This window comes from Meriones unguiculatus, chromosome 5, assembly GCF_030254825.1.
Source record: "Meriones unguiculatus strain TT.TT164.6M chromosome 5, Bangor_MerUng_6.1, whole genome shotgun sequence".
Taxonomy (NCBI): domain Eukaryota; kingdom Metazoa; phylum Chordata; class Mammalia; order Rodentia; family Muridae; genus Meriones; species Meriones unguiculatus.
The window spans coordinates 124,231,866-124,244,656 of NC_083353.1; the positions used below are offsets into that span (position 1 = coordinate 124,231,866).

The following is a 12,791-nucleotide window of genomic DNA, read 5'->3' on the forward strand; positions in this document are numbered from 1 at the left end:
ATTTGTCTTAACATGAATGAATAACCATGGGAAATGTGTCCATGTTTTTGTATGGAAGTTTTGGAATTTTTTAAAATAGATAGACTTACTATATACTTTCTAGTGTCACCTATCTGCTTCTTTTTTCCAAAGTGCATACAATTGCCTCTGTGTAAATGTAAACACACACACACACAGTTTTCCTTTACATTCGTTAAGTCCACTGAGTTTTCCAGAACCCATGCATAGGCTGCCTGGACAGCAGCAACCCACAGACAGATTCCATCAAGCTCCTATCTGTTAGAACCTGCAGTGCTTGCATTTGGATTCGATACCTAACAATAATGTGGTATTTTATAAACATTAGTGAGTGTGATTTTGCACTGGTCAGCAAAGACAAAAAAATGGGTGCTTTGGGAAAACAAATAAAAAGGAATTGGATCTGTCTCAATAAATTGCACAAATTGTAAATATTCCAAAGATGCAGCCGCTTTCTCGGGCGTAGGAAAACAAAGCTGACAATTACACTTTAGAATGAATAGGTGAAAAATGCACGGGTTAAAATTTTTTCATTATGGTCATTCTCAGATTCAGTGTAACACTGCGTTTATTAAACACGTTTCTGCTTTATCTGCCTGCTCAAGTCTTTGGGTATTATTTTAATCATGGCAATTAATATGTACATTCTGGTCAGGATTCTTTCCTATTTTGGTTGGAGTCTGCAGATCCATGTATTCCATCAATTTAAACATAATTATAGAATAATCTTTCTCAAATATTATAGCTAATGACATCATGATGTCTATAAGTTTGCTATAATTTAGACACATTAAAATTTCATTGAAATTAAAGAACTTTGACTATTCCAGTACTTTTTCAAGGCATTGTACAGTGTTTCCAGTGAAGCTCGCATAGATGCTTCTGATGAGCAGAATTTGGATGGGGAGAGTCTGAGGCAAGTTGACTAGTTTCCACCTCTGGCCAGGCAAAACTTAGTTGGATAGTGCTGCATAGCACTGACATTTCACTCAGGCTCCGTTCTGAACTTCTCTGTCCAGAGCGAAACCCCACAGTGCTCTGATGGTTTACAAGGACATGCTGTAGTACCGATGCTTGTGGACAGAAGTTTGCTACTACACATTTAATAATTCAGAGCGCTGTTATCACAGCAGAGAATATGGTTGATGACAAGGACCTAGAGTGAGTTGCTTACATGCACACACAAGGCACCTGTAATATCCCACAACTTCATTTTTTTTTCATATCTATTTATTTATTTATTTACAATTTCAATTTATTCACTTTATATCCAGATTGTAGGCCCCTCCCTCATCTCCTCCTTGTCTCACCTTCCCTCCTTCTTCTTCCCTATCCCTCTCCCCTAGTCCATTGAAAGGAGGAGTGTTCCTCCTGGTGGGGCAATCTTACCAGCCTACAGAGGAAGAGGATCCAGGCAGGCCTGATGAACCTTGATAAGCTACAGTCAGACAATAGTCTGAATGTGCAGAGAAAATTGGTTATATTTTCAAGGGGCTGCCTCTTGTTTTAATATTTTCCAACAATGTATGTTACATCAACCTTTTATATGACTATGTCAGCTTTTTTTTTTTCACAAAGTATACAGTATTTCATAACTAAAAAAGAAAATCTAAGAAAAGAAAAAGGCAGGCAGAAAGACAGACAAAGGATATTTTAATCTGATATTGGCTGGGGAGTTGATAGAACTTACTGGCACTGGGATAATATATTGTTTGATTTAAATGTTATTTCCTCTGTAACTTTAAAATAATGTATAGAACATAAAGAATGACAGTGTATAGACATGTTAATGGTTAATATTAATCAGATTAGTATTTCATTTAATGTTATTTAAAAAAACTGGAATGATAGATATAATTTATTAAATATGTAGGAAAATGTTTTCGAGACTCACATATCTGGCTTCATGATTAAAATAAAAATAATTACACTAAAATGTTCATGGATTTCTTTTAGAAATGCAGTAATTTCTACAAATAAGATCCAAATATTTGTCTCTAAAAGTGTTTCAGTGTAGCTCTATAACATAGTTAATGTACTTTAACTTTATAGGCTATACTTTTGCTTATATTTGTAATTATTTTCTCCTCTAATATTATCTTGAACTACATATTTATATATATTCAAGGACATATTCATTTTCATTAAAAAATTCAGGCTTCACTAAGTTCACTTAGTTTGGAATTTTTTTTTTTTTTGACCTCACCATGACTGGTAAGATTTGCATGTTGTTAACAGAAATGTATACTCATTTTCCTTATATTTTTCTTAATTATCTTTTTTTTCCATTACAACTACACATTCTGGTTACTTCCAGCTGTGAATAAACATAGACATAGATAAACACCATTGATACATGACCTTTGCCCAGATGTGATGGGAGGCAGATGACACCGCACTGAGCAAATGGAGAAACTGCTGCTTGGATCAGCAATCACTTAGGGGGAAAGATCATTTCTCCTTCCTTGTTATTTAGCCAGGCATTTACTGTGGGGATTTAGAAAGACCTAGTATTAGAGCTTCTGACAGAAAGTGGATGGTCACACACACATATCTAGAAAGCAAATAGTTTGAAGTCAAAGGGCAGAACTCATTGCATTTATCCCATGCATGTTGTTAATTTAAGATGTGTTTTCCATTTCAAAAGGTCAGGAAATATCAGTTTGATAGCTCATTCTTGTTATACCTAATATTTTCTTTACTCTACATGCAAACACATCTAAGAGCCCAACAGGGGCAAAGGAAAATCATGTAAATTGCCTGATCTTTGTTTAGTGTGAAAGTTAAACTTAGCAGCTCTGCTTGTCCAACTTCATAGGGAAATTAAACCGCACAGAAGTTTCGCATTGCTCAGTGCCTCCTGTAGCCTTATTGTTAGAGGGTTGAGAGCAGAGATTCACATCGCTCCAGTAACGCTGGCCCCAGAGATTTCCTTATGCCTAGTAATGTGCTGCAGCTGGCTCATCCTGGCTTGAAAAACAAATTAGGAACATCTTTTTCCCCTCTGAACTCAGTGACAATTTGTTAAGGTGACATCAACATGGTGGGAATCTTTACACCACAAACATTGGCAGACATTTCAAATCAAGTTTTGTTTTGTTTTCCGTGGGCCCAATTGCTAATAATTTGCTATTAGTAACCATCATCAGTAGACTCAATGAATATTTTAAGTCACAATAAACGTGTTACCTCACACAAAATCTAAATCATTTTAACGTAGCAGTTTACTAATTATTGTACGACTACAAAAAAAATTGTTACCCAAGTCTCTTTAGGTGATAAAAGTTTCTAGCTTTTAGATTTCACCAGGAAATCATCACCATTTCTCCATATTATACTTTTGTGTAAGTCACCTTTCTATATAGATATATAGATGTGAAAATGCTGAGTCAAATATCTATATTTTTATATTTGATAAATATTGTTAATTTTCCACTCTTTGGGGGATGTTATTTCTAGTAAAACACTAAGATCAAAAACAAATAAAGCCATATTTAAATCTCAGTAAATAATTATGAAGCTCGTACCTTCACTTCAAAACTATGTTGAGAAGGTTCTTGACACTCCAGAATTAAAGGAGTTGGATCTTCTCTGTGCATCCACTTGAGTGTTTGACAAACTCTGTCTCCACATTCATTAGGCCATTTCTTTTGTCACACCTTCCTGTGGGTTTCTCAATTTGTTGTTCTAAAACAGCTGCATTCAGATATGATCCAATCTTACATAAACTATGTATTTTCCAAAATACACATATTTATAGTGGTTTATGTAAGGCCCAGATATTAACAATAATTAAAAACATACTGTAATGAAACTTACGTGAATGTTCTCTCTGGATATATATTTTTTTTCCAAGAAACAAGATTTTATTCTTTTAAAGGAGAAATCATACAGTCAGTGATTAAATACAGCCATTTCTCAGCACTCAGCCATCCACTTAAGAAACTGCAATACACCATGGTGAGAATTATGCCTAAATGAGAGCACCGGACATTAACTAGGGTGCAAATAAAACTTGATAGTGGTGCTTTATTGAATACAAAACAAGATTCAGTATCTTTGCCTTTGTTGCACATGCCTGCAGCAAAGAGAACAGGGTTTTTCCTTGTCTGGGAAGGTGACTGCCCCGTTGACCTTTTACACCGAGGGGAAGCTAGCCCATGTTCTGTCGGTTGCCGTAGCCCCTAGGGTGGGTGTCCTTCCAGTCATCCCACTGCTGCCTCCTGTGGAGGGTGTCCTCATCTTCCTCTCCTTCCTTCTGCTCAGGCTCCGGCTCTTCTTTCTGAGATCCTCTGTGGGACTCAGGTGGTGATGCCTCCTTTTCTGTTTCCTGACCTGAGGATAAGACCTCACATTTCTTGTGCTGTTCGTACCAGTCGTTCACCGTCATAGTTGCCAGACTTGGGTACCCAGCTCCAAAGACTTGTGCTTGGGCAACACTCCGAGTGAGGATGAAAGGTTTTATTGGAGGCCTCTCCTGAGGAGACAAGGAAGCAGATGCCTCAGCGGAGGGGTGTCTTTCCCTCAGGATCTCTATCTCCTGGTTGATGCTCTCGATCTCATCCAAGCTGATGTTAATCCACCTGCGAAGCTGAAGGAGATAATACTCCCTGACGTGCTCATCGTCAGCCTGGTGGCTCTCCACTGCTGGTTTCAGAGCAGACAGCCTCTGCTCCACTGCCTTCTTTTGCTTGTACCTCTCGATTTTGACCTGCCTCTGGGATGCCATGGCAACGAGGCTGGGCTCCAGGGAGGAGGAAGCGGCGGGGCTGCCTACCGGGGAGCTGCTTTGGACACAGGGCAGCTGAAACTCGGCCACATGGTAGTTTTGGCTCTGGATTAGGAAGTTCATGAAGTGGTCCCGAGCCTCCTGCAGGTGGTAAAGGCGCTGGCTGGCGCCCACCAGCTTCAGCGTGAGCATGCCCTTCAGGGCCGGGAGCATCAGGTACCTGAGGTCCGCAGAAGCAATCTCCTCCCAGTCTTCATTCCGGCTGAATAAATCAAGCTGTGACAACATGTTTGAAGCCTTCTCCAGGAGTTCCAAGGCCCTGGTCACCTTGTCTTGGATTAGCTTGGAGCTTGTAGGTTGGGTCGCGGACTCCACCTCCTCCAGAAGTTGTATGCTGGTTTCCAACAGCTCCGGAAGCCTCGGGCCCTGCACCTCCTCCAGGAACGTCGCCATCTTGCCAGAGGGAGGAACCCGGAAGTGTCTGGCTTATGGAGACAAAGCCTCGCTCTGTAGCTCAGGCTGGCCTGGCTTTGTATGCAGTTGGGACAGGCCTGGAACTGGCGATCCCCCTGCCTCAGCTTCGTGACGGCTGAGATCACAGGTGGTGCCACTATGCTGGGCTTTGTTCTCCGGAGCTTACATGTACCGTGTTCCCCCTCGTGATGGTGTGGTGTGACACAAATGCATAAGTGACAAAATGAAATGAGATGAAAGATGTAGGCATGGTAACCATTGCTAGGCTACCGAAGAAGGACCACTTGAAAATAAGTGCTCTGATTAGTGTCCTCAATAATGTACTAACTGAAATGGCTGCGAGTAACTGATGTGTAGTGAGCCACTACTGCACGGAAAAAAATTCATGATTCTTCTCAGTTTGGTATCCAGTCTGAAGCATGGAGACTTTATGGAATTTACCATTTGATATATATTTGCTATCATTGATGTCAACTGAAACTGCAGGGTGTCTGTGTGTGGCAGGCAATATTAATACAGGTCTAATATGACTTTAAAATTTACTAAAAAAGATAAACTGTTTTCTCTACAATGTACTAGCACATCTTTCTCTAAATCTGTTACTACTTTATTTTTACAAAAGTCATAGTTTTCAGCACTTTATTTTTCTTTTTAAGATTTATTTATTTTTATTTTATGTGTATGTGTGAATGTATGTCTGGATGGATGGATGGGTAGCACAGGCCAGAGTGCGAGGTAGATACCCTCAAACTGAAGTTAGTATTTGTACAGTGGGAAATTAACCCAGGTTTTCTGTAAAGGCAGTTAGTGCTCTTAACCCTTGAGTCATTTGTTTGGCCCCAATTTGAATTTTTTGACCGGATGTCTATGTAGTTTAGTAACATATGTGATCCTCAACTTGTCCTATTTTTGTGTTTTTCAAGGAAATTAATTGGAGAACTATTAGATACAGCCCTTTCCTTCCTGGTACCTGCAGGCATAGCAGCACCTTCTCCTTTTGAGGTTATAGATACCTATGATGTCTCTAGCTGCAATTTCCATTTTAGCTCCTATTGAATTATAATCCTGAACGTGTTGAAGGTTCAGAGTCAGATGGTAGCATATAATGTTCATATAACTAAATAAATTAAACTTTAACTGTACAACTTAATATAATCTCTCAAGTTCTTAATATTGAGTTTAGAATTTGGAACCATGAAGTTGTGACAAAGTTATTTTTATTTTTATATATGAGGATTTTGTTCATTGTTGAATGCTTAATTTAATTTAAGTAATGTCATGTAACCTGACATTTGTTCCTTATAAAAAATTAACAGAAGCCAAGAAATTATTACTGTAAAAAATAAGTGTGTTTATTTTAAGAGGAAAGAATAAAAATTAATTAGTTCTGGTTGTTAGATAAATTATATTTGACAACATAAGGAAAGACCTTATTTTATTTGAGTTTTTGTTTTTACTTCTATTTTCACTTTACAGCTTTTCTTGCTTTGTTTTTCTTTCTTTTTTCTTCCCAGGATTTCCAAAATTATGTGATGATCCTTATTTCTCTATTTGTGTTAAAAATATTATGATTTTAAAATGCAAATTCTAAGGCGAGCAGTCATTATAAAAGCTTACTTATTAATGGCTCTCATGGAAGAATAATTTAATAAAAGCCCATCTGTTTGAGCTGCAACCACAAATTGTCATACCTATGTCCATCTCTCTTCAACTGGTCTATTTCCCTAAAGAAAAATCTGCTCGTCATTTGCCAGTAGGAGTGGAGAAATAGAGGTGAACTGCAACGTGAGGTCAGCCAACTTTCTGAAAGCTTCATCTGTGAAAAGTGTTGATGGTCTTTTTGTGTGAAGTGGTTAGTGTCAAAGATTTTTCATTCCAGCTTTCCAGGAAAGTCTTCCATCTTCCACCAGCCTGTGAAGTTTGAGAAAGAGCAGATCCGTGGTCCAACTGCATATACACAGCTCCAGTACTGCATGTCAGTCTTCCACAGTGCCCAGTTCCTGGACTCTGTGATGTGAATGGCACTCTTCTCTGGAGTACTGACAAAGCCTACACAGTGATTTTGCTCTAAGCTGATGCTATTCTCAGATGGGGAAATATATGACTGGAATCAGTTCCTAAAGAGCTACATACAGAATGATCACTAACAAGAAATAAATAGGAAAGGGCAAGGCACGTTCCCCCTTCAGCCTATTCTGTTTTTATTTTCCTTTCCTTCCTCTTTGGAAGATCCAAATCTAGAGTTACTTGGCAAGATAGAAATACGGCTTTGTATCTCTATATCACAAGGCTTCAAATCCTGTGATGACAACAGAGCTGAGACCAGTGAGACAAAAAGATACCAATGTGAGTATCCTGCAAATAAGTGGATTTTCATGTGTTGAGGTCAGTGAATTTGACAACTATCTACAGAGTATAGTCATGTAAGTCACATTTAAAACAAGATTTATTAAGAATGTCACCAAAGAAAATTAATTTCTATATTTTAACCACTCTCAGCTTGTATAGGCAACTGCTATTTTGATTTTTTTATCAGTTACATTTTATTAACTGTATCCCAGCCGTGTCCCGATCCCTCATTCCCTCCCAGTCCCTCCTCCCTCCCTCATCTCCACCGTGCCCCTTTCCAAGTCCACTGATAGGGGGGACCTCCTCCCCATTCATCTGATCCTGTTTTATCAGGTATCTTCAGGACTGGCTGCAAAGCCCTCCTCTGTGGCCTAACAGGACTGCTCCTCCCTTCCGGGGTGGGGAGACCAAAGAGCCAGTCATTGAGTTCCTGTTAGAAATAGTCCCTGTTCCCCTCACTTTGGGAAACCAATTGGTTACTGAGCTACCACAAATTCCTGCGTTTTTTATAAATGGAACCAATGTAATGTTCTTGTGCTTTCCACTTTTGATTAAACTTTAGTTTTTAAAATAAGAAAAGTAGTGTAATTATTTTTTTTACAGAAATTAATGTTACTATTGTTTTTATTTGTAGCAATATATTGAATATGTAGCTAATGAACTCATTATAAATTTCATCCTGAATATGTCTATTCAAAACTATTTTATTTATAGGATAGATTTTAAAAGAGAATTAACTGTTTAGACTGCTGGCAAGTATAACTAAATCTTTAGCGGGCTACAGGAACAGGTTCTTGTGATCTCAGCTCTTGGTAAGTAGAAGCAGGAAGATCAGGAGTTAAGGCCAGACAAGAATAAGTGGGAGCCTCTCAAAAGAACAAAGTGTGTGTGTGTGTTACAAAAAGCTTGACTTACAGTATTCAACTGCTTAATATTTTAAGAGGTGTCAATTTTAACTACCCAAAATATTAAAATAGGTTAAACTTATTTTGTCATCTCCAAATTTACAACAGCTTCTACCTATGTAACATTTTAAGTCACAGAATTGGAGAACAAACAAAAGATAAGAGAGGGAGGCAGGTAAACAAAACTACGTGTACTCTGTGTAAGGAGCCAGATGGTTGCGTACTGGGTGAACCTTCTGAAAACACAAGTGTGTCTCCCTCTTTTGAATTACATCAGGATTTTGATTTAAGTGAATTGAAATTGTTAGTTGTGGGACCATCCATGAAAGTTAAGCTCATAATGATTTCAGAAAATGTCTTCGAACATTTAACTTTCCTAAAATGTGCTCAAATCATTCACTAGGGTAAAAGACTTCACTGTCAGTGACTCTGCTGGTCCTCACTTCTACTAGCCACAAAATAAATGTGCTTTGTGGATTGTAATACATGTTTATTCGAATGTGCTATGTTATGTTGAAAGATTTTTGCTACTGAAATAACTAGAGGATTGCATTCCCTGTGGTGGATAATGATTTGTCTCTCACTAATCCATACAGTGACAAGACATTGAGGAAATATTGAGGATTCTTCCATAGTCCCCCATTCAATTCAGAGTTTTAAATCATTCATAAATACAACCTGAAAATCTCATCGATGAGGGTGTTTTCTATATAGAAATCTTCGAAGCCGGCACTGACTGTCATCTGTCAGCACAGGAAAGCAACACTCTTTTGCCTTTTAGTTTGGTCTCTTGAGACTCAGCTCTACAAAGATTGCTTGAACTGGAGCTCAGAGCTCCAGTGGATTTATGTGCAAATGCAGTACAAGATGGTACAATGGGGTCTTATGGTACACATGAACTCACAAGTAATTTGTTCCCAATAAGACCTCTCAGATCAGCTGAAATGGGAGAGTGACCCCCCCTGTAGGACAGAGTCACTGGTGTATTCTGTCAATAGAAGAAAATTGCACAATTACTCAAGGCCACCAAAGGTGCGGGAAGTAGCATTTCCTTGAATAGATCTGAACGCAATATATATTCACAGTATATCATATTTTAACCAATAAACTGTAACTAATGTTTTCTATGAGCATACATATGTGTATGTGTGTGTGTGTGCATGTGTGTAATACATGCACACAATTCATAATGTGAAAACTGATAGCAAGTACATTTTATGATTTGAATTTTATAATACTAGTCTTCTCTTTTTGGATGTATTCTCTTATCAGTTTACAGGATTTTTCAATGCCAGGTTCAAGGTTGGCACCCAATATATAGATGAACTGGATTAATTCTGCCAAACAAGAAAGGAAATGGGAATATGGCTTCACTTAAAAGATACCTTTCAATAAGACAAAGCATGCCCGTGTTATCAGCTCTTGTCTCCATTTAAAAAATGTACAAGGACCATTCATGGAGATAACCTAGAACCCCTGCACAGATGTAGCCCATGGCAGCTCAGTCTCCAAATGGGCTCCCTAGTAAGGGGAAGAGGGACTGTCTCTGACTAAACTCAATGGCTGGCTCTTTAATCACCTCCTCCTGAGGCCGGCAGCAGAGGGGGATGGGGGGTTTTTCCAGGCTATAGAGGAAGACAATGGAGACAGTCCTGATGATGAGACCTGATAACTGATAGGCTAGGGTCAGTGAAAGGGAGGAGGACCTCCCCTACCAGTGAACTGGGGGAAGGGCATGGGAAGAGAAGAGGGAAGGAAAGGAGTGAGGGTGGGATTTGGAGAGGATGAGAGTGGGGGCTACAGCTGGGATAAAAAGTAAATAAGTTGCAAAAAATAAAAAATTATATTAATAAAAATATTTGTAGATTTGTTTCTGGTGCAAGGAAATCTTTGTAGTTGTCATCATCATCACTGTTCTCCTCTTCCTCCTCCACCACACAGAGTCTCACTATATAGTCCTTGTTAGCCCAAAACTCTATGCAGACCAGGCTGGACTCTAAATCATAGAAATCTGCATGACTCTGCCTCCCAAGTGCTAGGAGCAAACTCACTGACCATCAAGTTCATCCAGAAGTTATGATATTATATATAACACATAATTCTATATAACTAAAGATGTATGTAAAATATATATAATAATTACTTGGTTTGCTCTTATTCATGAATTGATAATGATGGTAAGTTTTATTGGCCTAAGAGGTACTTTATTATTTGATATACATGCTTTTTAAAATTATCTTCCTTTCACATAATACATCCTGACCACAGCTTCCCCTCCCTCCACTCCTCTCAGTCCTCCACCTCCTTTCCCACAGAGATCCAGCCCTTCCCTGATCTCCTCCCAGAAAAAAAGTAGACTTCCCACCAATATCAGTTGAACACACCACAACAAGATACAATAGTACCAAGCACAAACCCTCACTTTAAGGTTAGGCAAGACTACCCAGTAGGAGGAAAGGGATACCAAGAGTAGGCAAAAGAGTAAGATATACTCCCACTCTGTCAGGAGTTCCACAAATACACCAAGCCAATAACCATAACATACACGCAGAAGATTTTTAATAAAATTAAAGTTGAGTAGTGAATTACAGATATGAATGAGACATGCTGTTTTATGGCATTTGTGTGTTTATTATCTAGTGTAAATCCTTTGCATGGGCCACAAATGTACATTGGAAAAATGTACATTCAGGACATGCATGCCAGGAAATGTATGATAAGATTAAATTTAATAATCTAGCAAACAGTATAAAATAAAAATGTATAGCAAGCACCAAGAATGACAGAGAGAACATGAGAGCAGTATTTCTGAGATTAAAAAATAAATGCATGCATAAATTGATTGAATCTGTTCCAGCTGATAATACACATTGCAGGTTATGATGCTTTGCCAGGAAGGTAACATCAGAGAATTTGGGGCACTGACCTCTCTCCTCTTCACATTAATTGTGATTTGTATCTTAGTCTACCTGTCTTCCTCTGGACTTGATTTTAGTTGATGTAAAAACAAGACACTTTTCACAGGGAGGAAGTATCTCTGAAAGGTTTTAGTCGGGAAACAAAACAAAACAAAAAACAAAACAAACAAACAAACCTATGGCAAGATTGGCATGTAGAAAGATTTTTTTTTCTTGTGGTTTGGGGGACATGTATTGTAGAAAATGGTCTGGAGGCAAACTAGCACACCAAATAATTAATGTAATACTTGTAATGATAAGAGCTTGGATCAAAGCAAGTGACAAAAAGTGAAGAAAATAGGATAAATCACAAGTTTGTTGATGGAAGTGTTTGGAAATCTGTGTTACTGACTAGAAATAGGAAGTGAGAAAAGATTAGGATCCCAAGATGATGTTAGTTTCTGAGATGTGCACGTGCACATTTTAAAAAGTATTTTTGGTGATCTCTGAGTCTTTAAGGACTTGAAAATATGAAAACTGAAATTATTTCTTGGATGCAACTAAGAAACTATAAACCATGTACTGAAAACCTGTTTGGGCCAAATATCCAGGAGTCATTAACAGTTTGAGTAGAGACCATAATTTATATTCTCTTGAGAGAACACAGTAAGTACAGTCAATGGTTCCAGGAAAATTTTAAGTGATGCTGATATTTAAGGGGTATCTAGGCAAACAGAAGTCAGCATGTATGAAGCAGAGGAGGTAGCATGGAACACAAAGCCTGATATGAGGTTTTCAGGAGGAAAACCCAAACACTAGTGTGCAGTACCTGAGAAAAGCTAATAAAGCAATCATCTGCAAATGCAGAACTTAGGGAATTAGTTCATTCATTTATCTCCATTGATTTAAAGAGCTGGCATTTGGCTTTACACTAAAGAGTTAGATATGTTGATGGGGGAAGGTTGAGGTTAAAATACTATGCAGAAAAAAATGTTTCTGTTCCCAAGGACTTTATAACCTAGGGGGTAAAGTAGTAAGTAGTGAAATATAAAGACAGCATTATTGATTTGATTCTTAAAACATTATGCAATACATTTTCATGAGAAAAATAAAAGCATGTGATACAAGCGTCCCAGCGGATGAGGAGGTCAAGTATGGAAGATAAAGAGCTAAATAAAGGGTTTTGTTTGTTTGTTATTTTATTTTTTAAGGGACTTTAATCAGGGAGCTGAAACATGAAAAAGGGACAGTGATATCCAAATTGAGTAGCTGAGCATTCTCAATAAAGATAAAAAAATAGTGCAAATTTGTTGATGGTTGGTTAGTGTAATGATCACAGCAGCTAGAAGCATGAGTAGCACAAAAGCGCATAATGGGAATAGAGAAGGACAGGTGGGTTCCAACATGTAAGGTAGGATG

The 12,791-nt window shown here is 38.2% G+C and overlaps 1 protein-coding gene across 1 annotated transcript; it reads right to left on the bottom strand.

The window, feature by feature from the left end:
• Positions 1–4,048: 4,048 nt before the first annotated feature.
• LOC110561712 (immunoglobulin-binding protein 1b-like) lies at positions 4,049–5,372 on the bottom strand. Its single transcript, XM_021658228.2, has one exon. It carries the CDS (start codon positions 5,198–5,200, stop codon positions 4,172–4,174), a length of 1,029 nt encoding a protein of 342 aa, XP_021513903.1. The 5' UTR covers positions 5,201–5,372; the 3' UTR covers positions 4,049–4,171.
• Positions 5,373–12,791: the final 7,419 nt, after the last annotated feature.